General features: G+C 34.5%; 1 protein-coding gene across 1 annotated transcript in view; it reads right to left on the bottom strand.

The window, feature by feature from the left end:
• Positions 1-2,454, bottom strand: part of NEGR1 (neuronal growth regulator 1) — a 755,370-nt gene extending 752,916 nt beyond the window's left edge. The window contains exon 1 of the mRNA XM_036235247.1: positions 2,120-2,454. Within this exon, the coding sequence (XP_036091140.1) occupies positions 2,120-2,295 (176 nt within the window). The 5' untranslated portion in view covers positions 2,296-2,454. The remainder of the gene's footprint in view (positions 1-2,119) is intronic.
• Between the last annotated feature and the right edge of the window lie 24,933 nt (positions 2,455-27,387).

Raw genomic sequence — 27,387 nt, forward strand, 5'->3', positions numbered from 1 at the left:
ACTACAAACATAGTCTCCTAGAAGTAAACTGTGGGTTCAGCAATTTTAATTAGCTATACTATTTATTAGACTGTTTATTAGAAACAAAATGCCAAGATATGTCATCAAAAGATATACAGTCTATCAAAACTTTAGGTCGAAAATATTAATGCTCATTATAAAATATGCAATATGCTGCTACAAAATATAGATTGTATCTCCCATGACATACGTTTGCAGTCTCTGGAAATAGTGTTTTGTCCTTACCACTATTGTTCAAACTTCTAAACCAAACTTAATATAAAGAACATAAATATGAGCTTAATTTATATCCTCTATGTGACAGAGTTCATTGCTTTTACCAACAATGAAAAGGTATTTTACTAAGTGATAACAAATTATTAGTTACTTCTGTACATACCCAGTGGCATTTTGTGTTTTTAATAAAGATAACAAAATGCATTATAAAAGCATTAGTGTTTAGATACTATACTAATATTCCACATAAATTAGGACTCATGTATGTTTCAGAAGGTGTAAGTCATATACCACACCCAGATCCCAGATCATTAAATTTAAATTATGTTGCATGATCCAAACAGAACATATCTCACTCTCTTTCATCTTAGACATGCCACGTATACTGATTTTGTGCAATCCACACTTATAAGCCAACTACCACCCAGTGGAGAGAAAGAAGATCTTTCAGGGAGATTTGAGGTGTACGTCAGGTGGGAGTGCCAGGGGGAGAAGGGAGGGCGATGGGAAATGAAAGAATAAGGGGAGTTTAGCCTTGTTTAGGTCTACCACTGCTGATTATCAATTTATATTTTTAAAGGAAAGAAAATGTTTCCAGAGGCTCACTTTGCAGTGTTGCTTAGGGGTAGCATCAGGCTATGGATATTATTAATGACAAAACATTTCAGTGCTCAAGCTTAGGGGAAAGAAAGAAAGAAGAGAGAGTGAGAAAAAGAAGTAAAACTGAAGATGGAAGGAGGGAGGATGGAGTGAAGAAAGAGGAGATAGAGCAAACAGAGAGGAGCCAGAGAGAGAGAGAGAGAGAGAGAGACGGTGTGCACATGTGTGAGTGACAGTGTGTGGAACTGTGAAGAAGTATGTGCCTTTTTAACAGTAAAAGATAATCTGAATGTGAAAGTGGTTGTTAGAGCATGGAAATGCCAATGTGTGTGAGGATGTGAAATAGAGAGTATGTGAAGGAGTATGTTTAAGAAACGAGATTTGTGAGGGTGAAAAAAAATGGTACTCAAAGGGGTTAGAGGGAAGAGGTGTGTGTGTGTGTGTGTGAGAGAGAGAGAGAGAGAGAGAGAGAGAGAGAGAGAGAGAGAGAGAGAGAGAGAGAGATGGGAAAAGATACAGGGAGAGAGATGGAAAATGTGAGCCGTAAAAAAGGAGATGACAAGATCACAGAATAGGAACATAAATGAGGAAGAAATATGGGGAATAGAGAAGAGTGAAGAGTGAAGGAAACAGGCTTAAATAAAAGAATCAGAATTAGACTGGTGGAGATTTAAAAAAAAGAAAATAGAAAAGGGAGGAAAGAAAAGAGAAAAGGAAAAGGAAAGAGGCAATGGACTGTAAGTAGTAAGGAGTGGGAAAATGGAAAAAGAGAGGGAGGAAGGGGAAAAGGAAGAAAGCAGTAAGAGTAAAGAAAGAAAGCGGAAGAGGAGCAATTAAGCCTAAGTGTCCAAGGGAGAGGGAAAATAAATGGGAGCAGGATGCCAGCAGTCTGAAAAAGTCGCTTAGGCTATAGTAAAACAGAAACAAACCTGATAAACTTATCAGACTCTCCAAGAGTACCCCATGACAGTAAAACAGAGACCTTGTGAATTGAGTTTCAAAGTGGTACCTGCCCCTCCTAAACCGCTCTCTTCACTCATCCCGGGGCTACTTGGCGTTCAGGCAAAGTGCTTTATAGCATCACGAGTCCAGCTGGCTACCTGTCCCAGCTTAAAGGGACCAGGGCTGGGGCAGTATCAGCACCTGGATATCATGAGATGTGGTCTTTTGACAGTGATCACCACCAGCATTATTACTCGGTTTAAAAAGAAGGCAAAAGGAGTGGAAAGAGAGAGAGAAAGATAGACTGAGATAAGTACGAAAAGCACGCCGTTCTTCCTACCTAAGCACCGCCGTGTCCCCTTTTCTGACCATCATGTTGTCCACAGCCGCCCAAGGGAAGTCCACACTCTGTCCAGCTGGGAGGCAGGAGGGTAGTAGGCAGCACAGGCTGAGGAGCACCGCCGCCAGCCACTGGTTCGAGCAACAAGCACCCTGCACCAACAGCATCATGTCCATCCCTGCTAGGGCTGCTCACTCTCCAGAAGCTTTCAGCTCGCACTCCCCCACCCCCTGGTGCTGGCGAGTCTTCCCGGGAACCAGGCGGCGCGCCACAGGATTTTTTTTCCTTTGTTGTTTTTTTTTTTTTGGTTTCTTTGTGTTTTTTTTTGTTTTTTTTTTTGGTGGGTGGGTGGGTTTCTTTTCTTTCTTTTTTCCTCTCTCTAGTTGTTGGGTGTTGTTTCTCTCTTTTTTGCCTCCCCTCCTCCTCTTCGCTTTCCCTCCCTCCCTCCCCTCCCACCCCCTGGCACCACACTACACCTCCTCTCGGTTGCTTTTGGCCGAGTCCGGAGTGTGTCTAATTCTCGGGCGGCTCGCACACCATCTAGCGAGGAGGCGAGCGCGCCGGCGAGTGAGGGAGGAGGCGCGGCGACAGCGGAGGCAGGGCGAGCGGCAGCGGCGGCTGCAATCGCAGCACCAGCAGCAGCAGCAGTAGCAGCAGCAGCAGCAGCAGCACAAGCAGCGCGGGGCGCAGCGGCGGCCGGCGGCCCCCGGGCTCGCGCGCGTTGCCAAGCGGCCGTTTCCTTAGCAACCCCGCCCGGGGACTGGGGATGTAGCAGGGAGGGGGGAAAAATGAAGGGGGAAAAAAGGAAAGAAAAGAAAGAAAACGAAAAAATATATATATTAAGAGGAGGTATATCACAATTATGCAAACTGAGGGGAAAAGAGATATATCGTAGACAGAACGTTTCCCTTCCTGTCAAACGCACTAGAGTGGCGCTTTGCTAGAAAAGTCTCTATGTCGGGCCGAGGTGAAGAGAGCAGAGGGGCGCGTTGCTTTCCCTCTCCTGTGCGTTATACCTCTTGAGGCACCATAACTTTAAAGTCTTCCAAGTTGTGGTGGGCGCCATCATGACGCCGGGGACTGTCAGGTTTTGTTGTTTATTTATTTGTTTTATCGATTTATTTTTCATGCTCTCCTGGGCGGCCGAGCTATAGTTAACCAGCGGCCAACTAGTTTACTCTTTACCTCTTTTCGGAAATAGGTAGGGACAGTGGCGGGGGATGCTTTTTAAGCAGACATGAGGGGTGTGCATGAAAAGCCTTGCAATAAAGCAGCTGGAGTGACTATTGGGTCAGTCAATATAGTTTGGAGGGCGCTCCCCTCCCTTGTGTGTGTTGACACTAAATTGTGTGTGTGTGAGCGAGAACTGTGGTCAAAACGGAGTGTGTGTGTGTATAGTATGCGCGCACACGTGTAAGCGCGCGAGTCGCGTGCGCGGGGCCTGTGCGCGCGCTGCACGCAGGCGCGCTGGGACGCACCGCGCGGGTTGTGCCGGACTGCAGAGTCGGGAAGAGACTGCAATCAAGTGTTTTAATTGTGTAGAGCCAGGCAGTCCTGTTATGTAAGAGGCAGTTTAACCCATTTGAGCCTATCGGGCGCAATGATCAGCCCATCCGTATCTAGGCAGGACAGAGTTATCGGGTTTGACTCACAGGGTAACATATTTTTTAACAGCCTCCAAACCAGGTTGAGCAGGCTTCCTACTCTTCCACGCAGAACCGCTACCCACCTTCCCGTGCCGCAGCCCCTTAGCCTCTCGCCCCACAGTTGCGAGCCGCTCTCCTGGCCCACGGCAGAGTGGGGTGCTGAACTTGGGCCCGCCCCCTACATTTTTTGCTTCTTTCCTTCTTGAACGCATTTCCAGATTTGAGAATCTTTAGCTGTTCCGAGCCATTTGCAGATCAATGCGAGAACCAAGGTTGGAGTCAATAGCGGTTATGCCAATCGGTCTGTTCAGTGAGGAGTTTGAGAAACAGAGCGGAGAAGGGAAGGAAAGAAACAAGTATAGTAATTTAAAAAATATGCTTACCACCCCTATTCATTCTTCTCTCCCACCATCCCTTAGCCCTTTAAGCGGTCTTTAAAGATTTTCTTTGCCTGACCTCAGTCCTTCTTCTCTTGGGGGAAATAAATAAAGCAAAACATCTCACATCCCTAACTCCTTTTCTACAATGCTAGCAGGGTTCTTTAGCAAAGCGCGCAGAAGCAATAATCACTGCAGGGGTCAGCTTCCGGCTGCCTCCCCAGACTGAGCTCTTTATGAGGCAGGCAGGGAGTCGTTTTGCTTGGCTGTAACGGTACTCATAGTGATTTTTATCGCGGTGCAGGAGGATGTGTGGGAAAAGGGAAGGGTTCCCATCACCTGTGACCACCAGACTAATTGACAATATCACCACCTCCCCGCTGAACTGACACTCTAAGGCTCAGCAATTAATCGAGATGTTTGCAGCAGGAGTTACTGATGTTATTAGGATTCACGCTTACCTCTCAAACCTGACTCGGAAATTGAAAGTGCAATGGTATTCAACTGCATTTTGAAACATCAATAAAATGTTAGCCATTTGCGGATGAATGAAAACATTTTCTTTACCGTCTGGTATGCTAGGAAAATAATTGTCAAATGACAGACTCCTGCTAATATTGATGCCAAGTACCTAGATAACACTGTCATCTTGTTAACTGCGTTTTTCTTTCTTGCGTGGTACACTGATGGATAAAGCTTAAAATTATCTAGGGCAAACGGGGGATTAGAAAAATCGACATGTCATGTACATGGACAAAACTATGCAGTATTATTTAGGATTTTCTCTAGAAATGATCTAGATCCCTTTGAAGAGAAGCAGAAGGTACAGCTTCCGGCATTGTGACTCAGTTTAGTGTTATTTTATGCAGAGATGGGGTGCCAGCGTTTTCTAGTACAAGCTAAGAAAAGCATCCTTTTGTAAGGATGTTTGCTGTTTCCCAGAGATCTGACATCTTCAGTGGGGGGCGGGAGGGGGGTGGATTTCTGTGACCAGGAATGGAGCTATGCAGCAGATTTAATATGTGCAACAGCTCTTCAGTCTTGTAAAAGGAAACTGGAACCACTCACTTCTATTTAAAGGCAAAGAGTTTATTTTCTTTATAGTTTTTATCTCAGCTTCCATTCACTGATCACAAAGCACTTAACTCTAACAAACCCATCCAAAGCAAGCAATAACTAAACCTAGTTTATAGATGCCTTGACAATTGGAGAATTTATTTACATATTTACATGGGCATCCCCTATTACTATGCATACTTTTGCTGTCCTTCTGACTAGGGATGAAAGTGATTTTAAAAGCTTTTATGACTTTATTTTCCCCTCAGCCTTCCTGAAGGCATATATCTGAGAGGATTTAACAGTATTTGCTTTTGAGGTCCTAGATTTCTTCCCAGCAGAGACTTAAATCCTAGCAATCTTGACTCCTTCTGAAGGAAAACCAGAACAAATACAAACAACAAAATGAAAGAAAGGAAACATCGGAGCTCAGATAGCCCATAGTTCCTTAGAGAATATATTTTAAATTATCAAAAATAGGTAACAGCATTGTTTGAACTTTTTAAATGGTGAGGGTTGGAGTGGGTGTAATAGAATACCCCCTTGGTCAGAGTTTTTAGAAACTGACTCTGGAATGAATTACTACTTTCTTTTGAGTCACAGACCTTTATTTTGTTTTCAAAAGCTTGATTTTTATTCAACTACGCAAATTAGATTATGAGGGGGAAATTATATATATATATATATATATAATTTGTTTTCTCATAGTAAACTCAGATACATCTTCCATGCTACTACTTTGTAATTCCTGAAAGAAGTGGTCAGGAAACCCATATAAACAGAACCTAACTTGAGCCATAATTGATTCTCTATGTGAATTAAGTGGGTTTAAGCTTGAAGCACCTTATCAACTTAAATGGACCTATAGTGATGTTTTACAGGTCACTGTGAGAACTACGAAGTTTAGGAAATTTGTTGGGGGTGGGAAAAATCTTTCTTTACAGAAAGGTTTCTTAACCTAGACACTTTTGACATTTTGGGACAGCTAATTCTTTGTTGTGGGGAATGCTTGTGCATTGGAGAATGTTTAGCAGCATCTCAGGCCTCTCTACTCACTAGGTGGCAACAGCACCAGTAGATGCCAATAGTTGTGATAACAAAAATTTCTCCAGGCCCAGATAAAATGTCCTGTGAATTAAGAAAGAGGGCAAAAATTGCCCTAGGTTGAGAAGCACTCCATTATAGATTACATTTCTACTAGTATACCATCTTGTGCTTTTCAAATAAAATAATAAAGCAGATTTGTTATCAAAACAAAAGTACTTTATTTTAATTCTATAGCTATAAAAGTAGCTCCTCTTTCCCACCAATAAATCTACATTTACCTGCTATGTGATTGAGTGGCCAGGTTAGCAAGGACATAATGAATTTAATGGCTGACCATAAAAATCTTTCTATGATCTCTCTGTGGGAGCTCTTCTATTTAAGCCAGAGTTGAAGTGATAGTCTTCATTTAAAAAAATACATATTATTTTGTGGTTGTTTAAATAAAAATGTAAGTATATGGTAAGCTTCTTTCTGGCAAGAACTAACTTAAACCTTTGTATTCATTATATATAGCAAACAGCTATAGGATATGCACTCATGAAATAGCTATTGAATAAATGAGCACGAAAACAGTCATTTCCCTATTGAATCACCACTCTATGTAAAATCATACATTCATTCATCTATCATGTTTTAAAAAGTCACCTTATCTATTAAATACAGATGGTAAGCAAAGAGGTAAAAAGTTGGGGTTGGGAGGTACAGGGATATTTACGCTATTCTCAAAGCTCTTCAAACCGTTCTCATAGAATGTCCCTGCAATTTTCACCTAAATATTTAAACCAGAAAGAGATCTTATAATAAAATGAGTAGAAATTATTTTTAAAGTACTGAAATTTTTATTCTTTACACTTGTAAGATGATGAGTACAGCTTTAACTGTGTATCATTATTAATTTACCTGGGGTTCTGGAAAATTAATAAATACCTTCATCACTATTTTAAGATTTTTCTCACCTACTTTCAAAAGGACTTTAGGAATTTAAACATGTATAGTTCGTCTATTTAAAAATAAATGCCAAATATAATATTTTCTATTGGACTATTAGGAATATAAAATCTCACACTTTAAAACTAGTATTCTATTTTATTTTGTTTTTTACATTTTATTTCTTAAAAAGTTTTGCTTCTGATTGCAAAGATATTTATCTTGTGTGTGTGTATAAACATATTTAATAAAATATACACATATTAAAGATTTTATTTTTTAGAACAGTTTGTGTGTACATATATATTATAAAATATATTAAAAGATTTTATTTTTAGAATAGTTTTAGGCTTACAACAAAATTAAGAGAAAGTTATAGAAATGTCCCTTATACACTCTGCCCATATGCATACATAATAATCTCACCCATTATCAACATCACTTGCCAGAATAGCATATGTGTGTGTATATGTATATACACATATGTGTGTGTGTGTGTGTGTGTGTGTGTGTGTGTGTGTGTGTTTTACCAAGGACAAACCTGCCTTGACACATCACAATCACCCACAGTCCGTAGTTTACCTTAGGGTTCACTCTGGGTTTTATACTTTCGATGAGTTTGGACAAATGTATAATAACATATAGCCATAATTATAATATCATATAGAGTATTGTCACTCTAAAAATCCTCTGTGCTCTGCCTATTTATCTATTTTCTGGCAATCCCTAATCTATTGTCTCCATAATTTTTCTTCTCCCAGCATACCATATGGTTCAACTATACAGCTATACAGTATATAGTCTTTTCAGACTTTACTGTTACTTACTAATGTGCATTTCAGTTTCCTTCATGCCTTTTCATGTCTTGATAGGTCATTTCTTTTTAGTGTTAAATTATATTCCATTGTTTTAACGTACTACAGTTCATTCATTTACTTACTAAAAGACTTTGTGGTTATTTCTAAGCTTTGGTAATTATGCATAAAGCTGCCATAAACATCCGTATGCAGGTTTTTGTGTGGACTTAAGTTTTCAACTCCTTAGGCCAAATACCACGGAGCATGATGTTGGATCGTATTGCAAGAGTGTGTTCTGTTTTGTAGGAAACTGCCAAACTCTCTTCTAAAATGGCCGTACCGTTTTGCTTTCCCACTAGCAATGTATGAGTGTTCTTGTTGCTCCACATCTCCAACAGCATTTGGTATAGTCAGCGTTCTGGATTTGGGCCATTCTAATAGGTGCGTAGTATCCTGATTTTTTTCATTGATGTTTCCCTGATGACATATGATGTGGAACATTTTTTCATATGCTTATATTGCCACCTATATGTTCTCTTCAATGAAGTATCTGTTAAGGTACCCATTCAATGCCAACAGGACTCCCTAATTTGGGGGTGTTGTGAAGAAGAAAACTATTAAGTACAAACAGCTCAATTGTGATTTTGAAAAGCTGGAGAACAGCACTGCTCCAGTAGAGCTCAATAGTGTTACAGTTCAATTATGAGATAGTGTAGCTGCACAACATCATGGCTGTGAGGTGGTGAGATGGTTCTCAAGAGAGGTGCCTTGGAGGTAGGCTGCTCTTAGGCTGCTCTCCCTCCAGCAAGTCATCTCTCTGGGTAGACAGCTATGCTGACATCCAGCATAGCTGGATCCAGTCTGCTCCAGTTTGCTCTACCTGCAGTGCTTTGCTTTACTCTATTCCTTTCTGGCGAGGCAAGACATCTGTGTTTCAGCATCAGCCAAGATCTTCAGTCTTTGGTGGAAAGGGAAAGTGGGCTCTTTAAGCTAGAGGGAGGATGACATATAGAGAGAAGTCCCTGCTCCTTAACCCTGATTGGTGCATCCTCATGCAAACCAGGACTCCAAATCCTCACAGCCTGGTCCAAAAAGCACTGTCCTGATTGGTCAGAATGGAGCCACGCTGATTGGTCAGTGAAGATGCTGATTTAAGATATAGCTGCACAGCTACAATTGGATTGGGAAAATCTCAGTCCTATTGGTTGAAATATAATATCAGTCATCTTTATGAGGTCTGGCTCAGACAGTAGGAACATAATAGAAGCAGGCGCCTTAGTGCAGGCTTCTCAATGAAGTACAGATTATGTGAGAAGCTCAGCAAACATATCTGGGACATTATTAGCTATTGTTTCTTCAAATACTTTTTCTGTTCCACCCTCTTTATCCTTTGTTTCTGAGATGCCAAAGGCAAAAATGTTTTTTGTTTTCCAGTATGTTTTCTCTCTGTTGTTGATATTAGGTAATTTCTATTCTATCTTTGAGTTTACTGACTGCTTACTCTCTCCTCTTCATTCTGCTGTTGAGCCTGTTCTTTGAGTCTCTATTTTTGATTATTCTAGTTTTCTGTTTTAAAATTTTATGTTAATTCTTTATATCTTTTATTCTTTTGGTGAGACTCTTTCTTTGCTGAGATTCTTGTTTCTTTGTTTAGACTTTTTTTTCCATTTGTTTTTAGCATGTTCTTCATTGTTCACTGAAACATTTTTATGATGGCTACCTTAAAAATTTTTGTTTCAGATAATTATAAAATCTGTGTCATCCTGGTGTTGACATCTGTTGATTTTTCTTTCAAGTTGAAACTTTACTGATTCATGATAAATGACTTTTTATTAAAATCGCTTATTTGGGTATTATTTTATGAGACTCTGGAAATTATTTTAACCATCTGTTATAGTAGTCTTCCCCTCACACCTTTCTGCAGGAGAAAGAGGATACTCCCTTTTTGGTGACAGATGAAGGTAGAAGTCTATGTTTTTACCAGGAGAGGGAGCTTTCATGTTATTAGTAGGCTGGTATGGACATTCAGGTTCCAACAAGGTCTCCATTGATATTTTCCTAGTTGGGGGAGGGGGAATTTATATCTTGTTACTTCTCCCCAAATGGCTTCCACTGACACCATAATGGGAGGAATGGCCTCCTTACTATGAGTGATAATGGAACTTGTAACTCTCCACTAGGTCTCCTCTTACAAGGTGTGTCATTACTGCCTGGTGGGGATGAACATCCTGGCTATTCAACTCAACTTTTTAAAATACCACCACACCCCTCTCCTTGGTTCTACCCCAGGCAGAGAAGGAGGTTTAGAGCTTTGTGCAGCCTACTTAAAGTAGAAGTCTAGTCTTCTGTGTGCTTTTGCAGGCAAAAGTAGGGTGGGGTTGCAATTTTTTTGGTGATATTTGGTTGAACTAGAGCAATTACTGTCTAAAAGCTTTTTTCTTGCTAGGCTGCCCCTGTTTCTGGTAATTTGGCTAGAAAGAGTAGGCTTTTGTTTGGGTTTTTTTTTTTTTTTTTTTTTTTTTTTTTTTTGTCTCTGCCCATTGGCATTTCTGAGTTGCCGGCTTTTCTAGCATTCGGTCTGGCATAATACATAAAGCAAAAGGAAAACCTAGGGAACATAGTCACATCTTACCACTGATCCTCAGGTTTTTAGCCAGTCTGCTTGTTTTCTACCACCTTTCAAAGTCATCTTATGTTTGTTTTATATATAATGTCAGTGTTTTTAATGTACTTAGTGAGAAGAACAGGGAAAAATATATCAAATTCATCTTTCCCAATGTATAACACCATTAATTTTTTTCATTATAATTTAAATTTTTCCAGTAAGTTCAATCTTGGTTTTCATCCCTTCTGTCTCAGAACACTACTTGAACTGGGCTTGTTCATTACCACTGTAGAATATGATGTAAGTTATGTGTACTAGAGAAACATAAAAGTTTAAGGAAGAAAACTTTAACATATAACAAACTTTCTTACTCACAGAGCTTCACTGACCCAGTAAATATTTCAAAACACCCAAGTTCTGTTTATAGGATACCACCGAAATGGCTATGTTTCTACCAATCTATATTGTTGTGTTTCTGACACTATTGTTGATTGCTTATGTCAATCAGAAAAATTTGGCGGCAATGTAAGTAAATGTAAATATGGTTACATATAACAGAAAGATCTTATGGTTAGAAATGAAGGAAGAGTCACATTTGTTATGAATGTAGCTAATTTTAAATCAGTATTTTTAAGTTAAATAAGAATTATAACAAGTGAAAACTGAAATAGACAACAAGAGACCTTAATTTTTATCAAATTTTAGCCACTAGGTGGTGAAGAATCAAAGACAAATCTTTACTTGGACTCCATTCCAGCTTTTGCAAGGCAGAAGGATCAGAATAGTATGTAATCTCTAAGATTCCTTCCAGAGTAATCTGATGGACTACGTATGTATGTTTACTGATTGAATAGTGTGAATTAATGCTATCTCAGTCCCTCCTGTGCACTCAGTGCTTACATTTCATCTTCCTGTTCTTCTGGAAATGATGACTGGATTTCAGCTGTCCAAGCAATTAGTGTCTGTTCTATTATTATTATTTTAATATTATACTTTAAAAATACATTACTCAAAGTAAGTAACATGTAAGCTCAATTATATTTTTTCTTGAAGGTTAAGAGAAGAATTTGGACTATGAGACGGAAATTTGTACATATGGTTATGTTATGAATTGTGGACATGGAGTCAAAGTTGGATTTACAGGATTGAAGGAATTAGAATTTCTCTAGACATAATATTCGTAGGAGAGTAAATTCTTTTCATTTTATCTTGGTACATATACTTCCCTGGCATACACATGCAAGTGCATGTGCACAGACACACTTTACTAATAATGCAAGATATTTAAGAGACTGGCATTGGCTTAAGGAATATTTTAATGGAACTCATGTAAATAGTTTTATATTTGAGACAAGTCTTCAACCTAAATATTTGCTCACCCCCACCACAATTTCTGCATGAGGCATGTAAATGATCATGTCTTAGAACAAATAAAATTATGCTCATTTCTGTAATTATAATCTAGGGGTTACACTTAACAGTTATCTGTCACTTTTAATTGGATTTATAAGGTAAGATTTATCTGTGATCATTTATGATCTAATTTTCCATTACCCAAAAAGCAAATCCAGATGCTGTCAGGAACTCTTAATGATATTAAGTCCTGATTCCTCTGAGAAAGGAGAGGACTGTGGCCAGACAGTAGCAAAATTTCTTATAGTCTAATTAGCTCATCTTTTTCAAATGCTTTTTCTGTTGGCCGTATCTCCATTCAGAATCCAATTCTGGCATTCCCAAATGACTAATTTATCTGGGTTATTCATATATAATCAGTGTGTTATTTTTTGGTGCAGGATCATATGGCTTTGGGAACTGAAACCATCTTTATTCCATTATAACTGATTTTCTAATTTCCACACAATTTTCACTGTGAAATGGAGGTAGCAGTATGGAATGATAACAGGTTAATATTGATCATATTCTTAAATAATTGCTATTTATATTTATCATGATTCTACCTCACAAATGTATTTATTTCAAAATCATTTTTGTTCTAGATGATTAGTGATTTCTCAAAATTATCTTGAGACCTGGGACACCATTATCACTGTCAAGTTTAAGAAAAGATACAGCTTCCAAGTCAAGAAGACTTAAGGCAAAAGAGATATAATGTATGAAAAAAAAAACAAAATATAAAATCCACCACAAACATTCACTGAGAGCTTATTTGCCAAATTCAGTAAGTTTTTAAAATCTCATTTTATATATTTTTGATATATTTATTGCATATTTATTACTTTAGAAGACAAACTGAATATTAAAAACAAAATTACTTACATTTATTTAAAAATATTTTTTATTATAGCTGCAATGCAAAGCAAACATTAAGTTATATATCAAATTGATCAACAGAATTTTTTTGTTTTAACATCATTCTGAAACATTCTTTTCTCTATAGTTAAATGTACTAAATTTGTCATCATTAGATTTTTTTCATTATAAAGACCCTTACCATATCTAAAATTAATATTTAAAATCAAAATATTATTCAAAATTATTTTATTGAGCCTATACTTTTATTTTGAAGAATAAATAATAAAGTTGTGTCTGTTGTTTGCCATTTATCAGCAAAAAGTGAATGAAAATTCATCATCTCTGCTCATCCTAAACTGATGATTCTCTCTTGACTAAATAATTTAACTGGTCTCTTACATTCCTTTTTGCTCACCTACAACCTAATATTTCAGAGTAATTCTTCTCAAACACAATATTTATCATGTCATCTATCTTCTTACACTCTTTTTATGGCTTTACATTGTTCATAACACAGTCTGAAAGCTACAGGATCTGGTTTCTCTCATACTTTATGATCTAGCCTTGGAAGTCATGCACTACAATGCCATCATATACAAATGTTGTACAATCTATCTGTGATTCAGTGTGGGAGGGCAGTCTTTGAACACCAAGAAGCAAGATTGCTCTGAGAGCCATCTTTAGGGCTGGAAACACCATATAGCTATTTGAATTTATAATATTGAGATAGTGGTATAAATATGTTTTTTAATATTTAAAAATTTTTAAATTTACTTTTCAAGTCATTAATATGTCATTACGTTTAATTCCAGAATAATATTTTATTGGGTAGCTATGTGCAATTGTGTAGCTATAATTTATTTAACACGTCGCCTATGGAATATTTAGGTCATTTTATTTTTTTGCTATTTTATAAAAAACAATGAGCAAATTTAGTTTTGGTTTAAAATGTATTGCTAAGTATTTACGCAGAAATAAATTAATACAGATCCTTAAAATGCATGACTAGAATTAGGCTATCTGGGTCCAGTGGCACAAGCCTAAATGCTAAGTTTTGGATATATTGGAATTTTTTTCTCCAAAAATATTGTTCCAGTTTACTTTCCCATTAGCAGAGGATTGTAGGTAGTCTACTTTTTTTCTGATTTGATAATCAAACAATTTTGCGTTTGTTGTAATTAATCTTTCTTTGATTACTAATTCTGCTGAAATGTATTCGTAAGCTTATTGGTGATTCATATTTTGGAAATTGCATATATATACATTTATATGTGGCTATAGCTAGCTAGTTAGCTAGCTAGATACATTTATACATGGATTTAAAATTTTTTGCTTACCTTTTTAAATTAATTCTTAGAGGACATTACATGTTAAAATTGTAAATTTTGTTTTATAAAAACCTTTATTGTTAGAACAGTTTTAGATTTACAGAAAAATTGAGAAGATAATATTTTCCCTCACATTAACACTTTTTATTATGATATATTTATTACAATGAATCACTGTTGATACATTGTCATAAAATCCATACTTTATTCAGATTTCTTTAGTTGTTTACATACTATCCTTTTTCTGTTTCAGGATCCCAGGTAGGATCCATATTACCTTTAATTGTCACATCTCAGGTTCAACCTGGCTATGACAATTTCTCAGATTTTCCTTGTTTTTGATGACCCAGTCTGTTTTAAAGAGTAGGGATTAGTATTTTGTAGAATGCTCTTCTATTGGAATTTGTCTGATGTCTTTTTGTAGTTAAGAGTTATAGGTTTTTAAGAAAAAGACTTCATAGACAAAGTACCATTTTCATCATAACGTATCAAAGGTACATGCTATCAAAATAATTTATTACTGTTGGTGTTGACCTTGATCACCTGGCAAAGTGGTGTTTTCCAGTATTCTCCACTATAAAGTTCCTCTCTTTTCTTTTCCACTTTGTACAGCCCACAAATAAAGAATAAGTTGCTATGCTCCCTTTCCTTGAATGTGGAATATCCACATAAAATACTTGGAATTCTTTTGTATGGGAGATTAGATTCATGACCCACATTTATTTATTTAATAATTTTCATTTATTTATATTATTATGGGCACATGAATAATTATTTTATAGTTTGGATTATAGTCCAATATTACTTTATTTTATTGTTCATAGTTTTTGAGTTTTGGACATTGGGAGCTGTTTCAGTGAATCCTTGACATACCTCTACCAATACTGTTTTTCTATTTTTGTGTTTTCTGAGAATTTGCTTACATTTGGCACTTTTAGATGCTCCAAACTTCCATGTTTTTGTATATTTCCTGCATCAGCTCTAGAGGCAGGAGTTCTTCATGGAAACTTTTTCTTTTTAAATAATTGGAGAATGACATGAGAAATCAAGTTATGGATACTAGTTATGTTCATTTCTACTAGGATGTCACTGTTTCTAGGCCCTGCCAGCTAATGGAGCAAAGAAATGCATTTATACTAACCAGTGTATTACGCAAATGTATACATATTTCTGTGTGTAGCTGCATCTATATTAAGACAAACATGAATTCATACTGATATCTTCGAATCTAATTTATTAACATATGGATCATTCTAACCTTTTTCCTCTTAATTATCTGGTAATTCCCACTCCGAATAGCAAGAAACTTAGTTTCCACTATCTACCATCCAATTACGAAATTGTTCAATTTTAGTATATATGTGTAGTGGTTGTTTTATTAACTAAAATGCAGGACTTATGTGCAATTCTTTTGACTTTAGTCTTATAATTCCACTCATTTCCATAGTTACTTAAGTCAGCACCTTTTCCTCCAACCACTTCTATGAGGTTGTTTTATACATTTGAAATAGCAAAGTCTTTTGCCACCATCTGCTTTTTATCCTGGGATCCCTTGATGTCTTAAATGAGGTTTTTACAAAAGTTTGCACACATTAATCTTCACTTTTTATGCTGGTAAATTCTACAGGTTTTGACCAATACATAATATCATATATCCACCATTACAGTATCATACGGAATAGTTTTATTCCCCTAAAATACTCCTGTGTTTCACCTATTTAACCCACTCTCAAACTCCTAACAACCACGGATCTTTTTACTGTCTCCATTTTCATATCTGTAGAATGTCATGTAGTTGGAATCATGTAGTATGTAGTCTTTTCTGACTGTTTCTTTCATGTAACAATGTATTTTGAAGGTTCGTACATCTTATTATGGCTTAATATCTCATTTATTTTAAATCACTGAATAATATGTCATTATATGGATGCACTGCAGTTTATCAACTCACCTATTGAAGAACATTTTGGTTGCTTCTATATGATTTTTAATATAGCTTTACAGACACTGTATGTAGGTTTTTATGTGAACGTAAATTTTCAGTTAATTTGGGTAAATACCTAGGTGCATAATTTCAGGTTGGTATTATAAAAATGTTTAGCTTTGTAAGAAACTGCTAATCTGTCTTCTAAGGTAGGAGAACCATTTTGCATTTCCACCAGCAATGAATTAGAGAGTTCCTGTGGCTCTACATCCTTGCCAGCATATGGTGTTGTTACATTTTTTGGATCTTAACTATTCTAATAGATGTAAAGTGGTACCTCATTATTGCTTAAATTTCCAATCTCCTAGTTATAGGATAGTGTCGAACATATTTACATATGCTTAGTTTTTATATGCATATCTTCTTTGGTGGGGTGTCTGTTGAGCCTATTGGCCCATTTTAAATTGGGTTATTTTTCTTATTGGTGAGTTTTGTCTATTTAAACACAACTCCTTTATCATATATGTGTTTCACACGTATTTTCTCCCAGTTTGTGGTTTGCATTTTTATTCTTCATATAGCCTATTTTGCAGAGCAGAAAATTTTAATTTAATAAAGTCTAACTTTAATATTTTCTTTCACTGATCAGGTTTTTGGTTTGTATCTGAAAACCCATCACCAAACCCATGGTCACCTATATTTTCTATGTTTTCTTCTAGAACTTTTATAGTTTTATGTTTTATATTTAGGTCCATAATCCATTTGGGGTTCTTTTCTTTTGTGACAGATATAAGATTTGTGTCTAGTTTCCTTTTTTTTTTTTTTGTTTTTATCACTTAGTAATGTCTGATTGCCCCAGCACCATTTCTTGAAAACACTTTCTATCTTCATTGAATTGCCTTTGCCCATTGGTCAAAGATCAATTGACTGTATATGTGTGTGTCTATTTTTGGGATCTCTATTTTGTTTCATTAATCTATATAGTATTTTCTTTTTTTCCTTTTCATTTTATTTATTTATTTATTTATCTATTTATCTATTTATCTATTTATTTATTTATTTATTTATTTTTTACCAATACCGCCCTGTCCTGCTAACTGTAGTTTTGTAGTAAGTCATGAAGTCAGACAGTGTGAGTCCTCTAATTTTGTTCCATTTCTTCAGTATTATGTTAAGTAGTTTATGTCTTTACTTTTTTATCAGTTTGTCAATATCTATGAAATAACTTGTTAGGTTTTGATTGCAATTTTATTAAATCTGTAGATTAGTTGTGAGTGAACTCTCCTCTTATCAATACCACTTCTGTCATTTCATGAACAGTGAATGTAAAAATGATGCCTTTGTTTTCTGTCTTTGGCTCATGCAATAATGTATGAATAGTAATTTGTATTATAGTTTATACTGAGATAGTTTGATTTTGGGTATGTTAATATTTGAATCCAAGATTTTTTGGGGTATGTTAATATTTGAATCCAAGATTTTTTGAGGTTTATTTTTTTTTGTATGTAGAATAATGCAAGAATTAATCTTTTCATTTTTGCTTCATACTAAAATCTATAAGTTCCTCTTTATGAAGTACTAATACACTCATAGGTGTCTTTTTTCCCTTTCTAACATTGTACCAGTGTACTATGGTTTTATTTTGTTATACATTCTGATGTTTAGCCAAACTGATAGCCCATTGGTATTTTTATATCTAAAATAGTCTTGCCTGATTAGATGACGTCCAATTAGAATGTTAGAATCCAATGGTGTTACTTTTTACAGGAGTCAGAAAAATACCCTCTCTCTTCCAAGAATCCCTGTGTCCTACAACCAATCACAATTTTTATATCTATTTTAAGGTAATAATTTCTGGACTGGGTTGGAGATGTAGAAGAGAGAAAGAGAGAAGACTGAGTAGAAACATATGAATTACTTACAGTATATTATGATTACTGTTGCCAGATTAGAACATTAATGTTTGAAGTGATATTCATAGACAGAATTATATCACAGAAGTACTTCTGGAAAATATAATTTTTTCATATTCTGTGGGCTCAGAGAGTAAGCATTGAGATACCTTGCTTGGTGCATCAAAGTACCATCAAGTGAATGGTAGGTAGAAAAGTAGAATTGGACTGGTAGTTGTACTTATAAACCAATACTTGATTATAAGTTTAAGGAAACTAAAGAGCAATGCTAAACTATCCTGAAAACTTAATGAAAGAAGATAAAAGTTTAAATACTGTAGGTCTTCCTCAATACAATGGAAGGAATTGATACTTACATGAAATTCGCTAAGGAAAAAATATACTGAGATGAAAGTAAACAAAACAAAGCAGAATTACAGAAAAAGGGAAATAAAAGAGAATTTTCTTTAAGGATTGAAAGAAATAGAAAAAGAAAGTAATACAATTTGAATTTATATTTAAGAAGTTGTAAGTTAAAACTGATAAAGCCTAAGATTGATTCAGTGACAAGGATGACAAATTGGAAATACTCTTCCAGTATACAGAATAAAATAATAGTTATTTTATTTTTTGTAAATATAATTAAGAAACTATTATTAATTAATTTATTTTAATATATAGCTCTCATATGTACATAAATAAATAAATATTCATGTATTTTTGTGCTCTCTCCAGCATATCAAGGATTGAAATGCTGTAGGCAAATGTTGTCTATATGTGACTTTCTGCAATAAAAGCATTTTAAATCTATGTTGCTAAAACTGCACATGTGGTTATTAACCTCTTAAAATGTGGCTAGGGTAACTGAGGAACTAAATTTTTATTTTTATATAATTAAAATTAAAATTAAATTTAAATAGCTATACTAGTAGCTACATATTGTACAGCAAAAAATAAAAATTAATTAAAAGTGTTGTAATTTTATTGATTCAAACATCTTATTTTCTAAAGATCATCTATCTAGGCTTTCTCTAATTAATCTACCTCCTATTTTTTTTAAAATTTTTTAGGTATATTTTACATATAGCGAGGGCACAAATCTAATGTGTACAACTAAATAAATTTCTCTGTCAAAACCTTGTAATCACCACCTAGATCAACATTTAAAACACTTCCATCATTTCAGGTTTTTCTATGCCCCTGTTCATTTACTAGCCCTTTTGAAGTACAATCCTTCTTCTGACATCTATCATCATTTAGCTTGTTGTAAAGTAATATAAATAAAGCAGTGATTTGCATTTTGTATCTAATTTATCTTTCTCACTGTGATTGAGGTACAGACACTCTGTATACATTAGTAGCATGGTGTTTTTCAATTGCCGCGTAGTGTTGTATTTTACGAATAATTCACACTGTGTTTTTTACTTACTCTAGGAGTAAAGACATTTGGAATGCTTCCGAAAATAGGCTATTATAAATAAAGCTGTGATTACAATCTTCTGTATGTTTCTACATGTTCTTCTACATATATATATATATAATCTCCATTCACCAAAATTTAAATATTAGAAGAATTATAAGAGAGCATACCAATGTACATTCCTACCAACAATATAAGAGAAAACAAATTTTTAGATATTGACTAAACTGAGTCATAGAAAGCTAATGGTAGAGCTAGGATTTAGATATGGAAATGTGGAATTAGAAACCGTCCTCTTAACCGCCAAATTATTCCACAAACAACTAAACAAATAAGCAAACAGCAAACTGACACAAAAAGAAACAGAAAACCTAAGCTATTCTAATAGCAATAAAAAACTGAAGCAATATTAAAAAAATAAAACCCTCAAAATTATAGAATTAAATTTATTATTTTGTGGTTCTTTTACAAATACTTAAATGAATAGATATTCCATTATATGAAAGTTTTTCCTTATAATTAAAAAGAAAGAATGCTCTCTACTTTATATTAGCCCACTATGATTTTGAAACAAAATTCAAAAGTTTAGTGTTTAAAGAACAATGAATCCCAATCGCACTCATGGGTATAGCTACAAAAATACTATCCAAAATATTGGAAACTGAAACACTCAATATATATAAAAAAGGATATCTCATGATCATGTTTTATTTATATCAGGAATGCAAAATTCTTTAAACATTAATCATTCAAGTAATTCATTGTTTTAATTAATTAAACATATAAAACCCTATACTTATTTATAATCATTTCTATCAAGGTAGCAAAGGCATTTCTAAAATCTAAAATCTAATAATTACTTTAAGACAGCTTTTTGAGTTAACAAATAGATCATTTACTTAACTTGACAATGATTACAAAAATCCGTAGTAAACTTCTTACTTCTCTGTCAAATATAGACATCATTTCCACTGAATTCAAGAAGAAAATAAGAATATTATCTATTTAACATTTTACTCAAGCTTCCAGCCAAAGCAGTGAGGCAAGATAAAGAGCATAATTAAAAGCATTGTAATTGAATTATAACACTAGTTTTTAATAATGTATACAAAATAGAAGGATTCAAAAATAAAAATTATAAATTAATTAGAGTTGAAGTTGCTAGAAACAAAAAACACATATACATATTTATGTATATAATATAAATTTTATTCCTATCAACTAGACACAAACAAAAATTAAAGAAAAGGAACTCTTTATAGTAGCATCAAAATATGATTTACATATGAATAATTTTCACAATTGTGCAAGACTTTCGTGGAGAAAATTATAGAAGTTCCAACTCAGTAGCAGCCAAGAGGCTCTAGAAGACTAACAAAAGGGTGGATCAGTAACAATATATACAGAGACTTGATAAAATATAATAATTAATATAATGTAATGGTTTGAGTTAGAAAGTTTTATTAAGATAAATAATAGTGCTAAAATGAATTGTGATATTAACCATGAAAAGGCAAGTTAGAACCTTAAATACAAATTACAGTAATGAAAGCCAATCTGAAAAGGCTACATTCTGCATGATTCCAACTTTATGACATTCTGGAAAAGCTATGGAGATAGAGATCAGTGGTTGCCAGAAATAGTAGGGGCAAAGATAAACAGGCAGGGCACAGAGGATTTTTTAAGGCAGTGAAAATACATCTGTATGATATTATAACGATGGATATATGCCATTATATGTTAGTCCAAACTCATAAAATGTACAATACCAAGAGTAAGTCCTAAGGTAAACAATGGAGTTTGGGCAAGTGTAGGTTCATTTTTGGTAATAAATGTACCACTCTAGTGAGTGATATTGATAATTAGGGGTTGCTGGGCCTGCATGGGGACAGAGGGTATAGGGGAAATCTCTGAACCTTCCTCTCAATTTTGCTTTAATCCTAAAACTGCTCTAAAAAGTAAAGTAAAAAAATTAAATATAAGAATGGTGAAATAAATGTTACCTTATAATATATAATAAATTACTCTTAAAACAAACAAAAGTTGTTCAAAAAAGTTAAGTCTATTTTTAAAAAGCTATAATAGTTTAGATAGTGTGGTAATGCTGTGGGATACCTAAATAAAATAGAACAAAAGTGATCCAGAAATATATGCAAATATATATGGATGCTTGAAATATAGCAGAGATGTATATTTGCAAGAAATGAAAGAAATGACTTACTTTACAACAAATGGTGCTGGCTGTTGGATACCAGTTCTCTGCAGGTCTATCATGTTTGTCCGCATGTCTTTTGAGCAAAGGCACCAACTGCCTTTGGTTTAGACTACCTTTACAAGGATTTTTATATAGCAAAAAGTTTTGAAAGAAATACAATCTCCACCACATTCCTACCTACCCCACCCCCTCCATGAAAGGCAGGGTTCTTTACTGTCCCATGTATTAGACATAATGTCTTTTGGGGCTAAATCTAAACAAACCTGCTGCCCACTATAACAAAAGTAGGTTCTTTAAGCTTAGAGTTCCTCTCCTATGATGCACTTCACTGCATGTGTGGCAGTCATCTGATCTTCTTCAAATTCTCTTTTGGGAAAGAGAACTTGGTAAACTTTTATGCATACCAATTCTCTGGTTACTGCTGTTACTGTGATTAGCAAACTATATTTTGTCTCTGACACAGATATCATATCTTTTGGCAGCCTTCATGAAACCATAGCACTCCAACTTGTTAGCTTGCAAGTAAGGAAAAATTTCAGATCATTATTCCTTCTTGGCACTGTCCTTATTGCATATACATAAGGAAATAAAAATATAAGAAAAAATCAAGGAAGTGGCTAGGGCGGTTATCTCTGGGAGAGGGAAACAAAAAGGATTTAATGAGGGAGAGCTACTCAGTAGTTTCTGGTGCATAGACAATATTCTACTTCTTCACCTGGGTAGTAGTTAAATGAATTTATAGTTTTCGTTCGAACTATGCATATGTGTTTATGCACTTTCCTCTACGTTCTCGTAACAAAAATTGTTAAAATAATAGATTAGGTACTCAGTGCATATAATATACATTTAAGTACTTAGTACTTTATTTATATTAAATAAAAGATACATTTTTAAAAGAAAGCAGCATGTACATATTTTATATTTATTACAAAACTTATTTGTATAAAATGTAAAACAATAACTCTAAAAAAATAAAACCAAATGTTAATAATATTTATCTCTGAGTGGTATGAATACAGGCTGTTTCTTTTGCCTGTATTTACTTTTGCATTTTTAAAAATAATTAATTCATAAGTGAGATGGAAAATTTCTCTTAGGTTAACAAAAACAAAACAAGAAAAACACCCAAAATTTATCTATCACATGTACTATTAAACTGTATGGACCACCTGTAAATATATGCTAATAATGAAACAATTACCAGTCTATGAAAGATTAAGGTACTAAGAATCATACACAATTCTTCGCACTAGAAGCATAAGGCAAAATTCAAGAACCACAAGAGAGAATTCAATCTAGAAGTCTGAATCAGAAAGTAACCCCCACCTCCTCCAAAAGGATAGGATTGGCTAGAGGGCTTTACCAGAGTCCCTATTTAAAACAAATTTTATGCCTTCTACAGAATATTCAAAGTGGTTGTTAAATTGCTCTTTCACTTGTTTTAGTATTAATAATGATGGATTAATAAAATAATGGTTTTAATATGTATGTAGCAAAATATCAATAAGTAACATTTATTATTTATTTGGAAGAAACTCTACACCAGCAATTCACATGCATCATCTCATTTAGTTCTCAGCACAACTCAGTGAAGACAAACTCCTAGTCCCATTATACTAATATGGAACATCTGAGATTGGAGGGTTTTGAGTAACTAGTCTTAGGTTATGCTGGTATGTAAGGAGTCATAGCAGAAACCCTGGCTGTCTAGAGCTAGAATTTTTCCAAATATAAAATTAAATATGAAAAGAATCAGATACACACACACACACACACATATATATATGTATATATTTTTTTAAATTCATTTAAAGAAAAATATTCAGAATCTTTGAAGTCATACCTTTCTGTGCCTGATCGATTCTTAACTGCTAGGGCATTGCCTCACTTTTTCTTTTGTTTGTTACTTTAGGATGACTGAATAAAAATTGAAATTCCCCTTGGGAAACATTACATAAAAATATATTGTAATAAAAATATTTCCCAACTTTTGACTATTGATATATTATACTTTCTAAAGTCAGATAGTCACAGTTTAGAATCCTGTTTCTGTCTTAAAAATCTTGGTCAAGTTATAACAGCTCACTGATACTCAACTTCCTCATTTGTAAAATTTTCATAATAAAATTTATAAGGTTATAATACTAAATAAAATAGAATGATTTGCATGAAAATGTGTACTTTCATAAATAATTAGCGATATAATTTTTTTCTGTTTGGTAGAGAGAAGTGACAGTGTAACTAGAAAGAGAAAAATCCTTAGCTCATTGGGACTCTTTCATACCTCCACATATTTTCTACCCACAACACTCTAATAAATTCACTTCTATTCAGAAACTATGCAAGATTATTGTTTGTGAGGCTGGATTATTTTATGCGAAAATCATACAGTGAAACAATTATTTGTTAGTTACCATACTCCAATGTGTATATTTTTTCCCCACCACCAAATAATCCCGACACCAGCTGGATATCCTACAATTCGACTCAATTCTGACACTATCTACATGACACACTATCACCTGTTCCATAGGTTAGAGGCTTAGTCCCATAAAACTGCCTGCACACTCTCTTCAGATGCCATCCTCAAGACCGTTGCTTCTGACCTGTGGTTCTGACCATCCTGTTATAGAGCGGAGGTCCCATGGTCCACTCCTCAGGTTGGATTAATTTGCTAGAATGAGTCATAGAATTCAGAGAAACATTTTACTTATTAGATTACTGGTTTATTTTAAAAGCATTTAACTCAGGGATAGCCAGATGGAAGAGATGTATAGGGAAAGGAATATTGGGAAAAATGGAGTCCTATACTCTCTTGGTATGTCACTTTCTCCAAATTTTCCTGTGCTCACCAACCCAGAATATCTCTGAATCCAGTCCTTTTGGCTTTTTATGGAGGCTGCATAACAGAGGCATGGTTGAATTAATCATTAGCCATTGGTAATTGATTCAAAGTCCAGGCTAAATTCCTCCCCAAAGGTCAGGGGATTAGGAGTAAAATCTCAACCCTCTAATAACATTGTTGGTTCCCTTGGCAACCAACCCCTATCCTAAAGTGTATCCAAATTTACCTCATTAACATATACTCAAGTGTTGTTGAAAGGGCCTTGTTGTGAATAACAATATACCTTTATAGCTCTTATCACTTGGAAAATTCCAAAAGTTTTAGGAGCTCTGGACCAGAAATGGGGACAAAGACCAAATATATACTTCTTAGTGTAAATCACATCAAGTATACATATGTAGGTTGTGTGTATATATGTGCATGCAACTTATGTAAACATATAATAATAACTGATCATTATAAAGGAAAATGTTAGCTCAAATTATTAAGTTTAGTTGGCTGAAAGCATGTTCCAAAAAAATTTCTGCAATATGACATAACAACAGCATAATATCTGTCAAGGCAGTGAATCCGGAGAATAGAGAGGGACCCCAAAACTAATGAGGTAATAACAGGATCCTATTGGTGGTTGTAGGTTTATAAACCTGGGATAGAGAATATATGCTCTCAGCTATCACATTATATATCAAATGAGAGTTAAGACCTTGGATAATTAACTCCCAAGTGGAGCAGCTTTGGGGACAGTAATCACCTCTGAATTCCCCAAAGTCTTCACTTATTTGGTTTAGTATCTACCTATGAGGCCCATCAGATTGCTCAGGTGTATGTAATAATATGCAGAGTACTATACATTTTGTCGAAGAAACTGAATTAAATATTATATATTTTCTATTTCCTGAGCCATCTTCCATCTTTCCTTTTAGCTATTGCCATGTGAATTATGGTGGTGTTTATGGGACATGTGAGTGCTGTAAGGTATGGGGAGCAGAGGTGTTAGTGGAGACATGAAGACATTTTTGAAGTCTTTAACTTTTGTTTTTAGAATGACTGTAATTAATATTGGAGCAACTCTATCTTTAAAAATAAAGTGAATCAGATTCTTAATTTGTTTTTGAATTTCAAATTCAACAAAATAATATATGCAGTAATAATTATTGTAAATTTATATTAACTATATTATTAATATAATGTTAATAAATAATTCAAAACTTAACTAGTGATTTTAAAACACTTCTTTCAGTAATAGCTCACAAACCTTAAACATACTGAGTTATACTTACTAAATTGCTTAATAAACTGCTGCCAAAACCATAGGATATGGTAATCTCTGGTATGGTGTATTGCAGAGAAAACACCATAGGATATAGGCTTATAAATACTGATGTGAAGCATAAAACACTGATGAGCAAATGACTAAATGACTTATATTTAAACCATTTGGAAGACTGTTATGAGATTTTTTTTTTTTACTGGAAATAAAGGATTGAGTGAAAAAAATGGAGGAAACAAAAGTTACATCATATGACATCTCACAATATAAGTATTACTGACTTTGTTTATGCACCATCACTCAAATGGTGAATAGAAACCTGCAGCCCTTGGCTATATTTTACTTTATTTAAAATTTAAAACACCTGAAGTAAATATATTTTGAATAAAAAATGATGTGGTGTTAGCGTGAGAGATTGTAAAGTAGAAAATAAGGCAGCAGAGATTATGATGGAGTAAGAAAAATCCAGCAAAGAAAGAAAAATCATTGCACAGAAGACAGTACATTTCCGATAAATTGATAGTTCAACTTACAGAATTAGGAAATTGACTGTAGGTATGGTAATTGATACGTAGTTTGTAGGAAATAGTGGAACAAAATAAACTAGCATGTAGCAGTTTGTTTTCAGGAGCAGTTTTTTAATTACAGGTTTTCCAACCAGGGTTATATTTTATAGTAAGTGATAAGAAGGGTACAGAGAGTCAAAAAAATGAAAGGGAAAGTGTTTATAATTAATGGGGGGAAACTATCCAGATTGCAATTATCTCAGAAACACTTTTCTTGCTCAATGTTAGAAAATTACATAAAACCTAGAAAAAAATCAATATTGTCCACTGTCAAGACTGTGAAGAGCAGACACTTAATTTTACTTGCTGTCTTATAAGGTATATTACCATGACTTCATGAATACTAGAAGGAAACATGAGACTCCCGGGTCAGAGACAATGAGAATTTCCTGTTCACAGCATTAGTAGTAGCCAGAGTTCAAGTATTTTCTTGCAACTATTCTCTAAGCCCCAGTTCCCCAGAAAACAAGAGGGCGAAGTTATATCTGCATGCAGTGTGTTTGCATCACTGCCAAAGAATCCTAAACTAAGGGGAATCCAATCTTTACAATGAGCTTTCAGCAAACTTGCTAACAGTTTTCCCCAAAGGTAGACATTACTTTATAGACGGTAAATAATTCCTTTTTCTAAGGAGAAAGACACCGTTTCTATATTTCAAGACTGTTCACTCTACAAATATTCTCGAAAAAATACTTTTACTAAAGTATCAAGAGGATACACACGATCATGGGAGAGTCATTTCTTCCACACTGTTTTTTGGGTGACAGATGTGTGCAACAGGAAAAAACCATCTGGATATCCATGTGCCCTAATTTTTGGCCAATTATAAAATACAAGATGGAAAATAATTAGAAAATAATGGGAATTTGGATTGAAACATAGAAAAAGAGAATTTCAATGAATAATATATAACCAGGAAAAGAAAATAGATGAAGAACAATTAAGTCCCCACTGTTTGCCAGTTCCTACTAAGGAAATTGTAGGAGTTAATATAGAAAGACAATGTAGTATGACAGTGTACTTGTTATAATTTGTTCTATGTTTATATTAAAATTAAATGTTTAATCAATTGCACCTTTATATTCATAGAATGGATTCAA

The sequence above is a fragment of the Rousettus aegyptiacus genome, unplaced genomic scaffold (assembly GCF_014176215.1).
Source record: "Rousettus aegyptiacus isolate mRouAeg1 unplaced genomic scaffold, mRouAeg1.p scaffold_m13_p_1, whole genome shotgun sequence".
In the NCBI taxonomy this organism is placed as follows: Eukaryota; Metazoa; Chordata; class Mammalia; order Chiroptera; family Pteropodidae; genus Rousettus; species Rousettus aegyptiacus.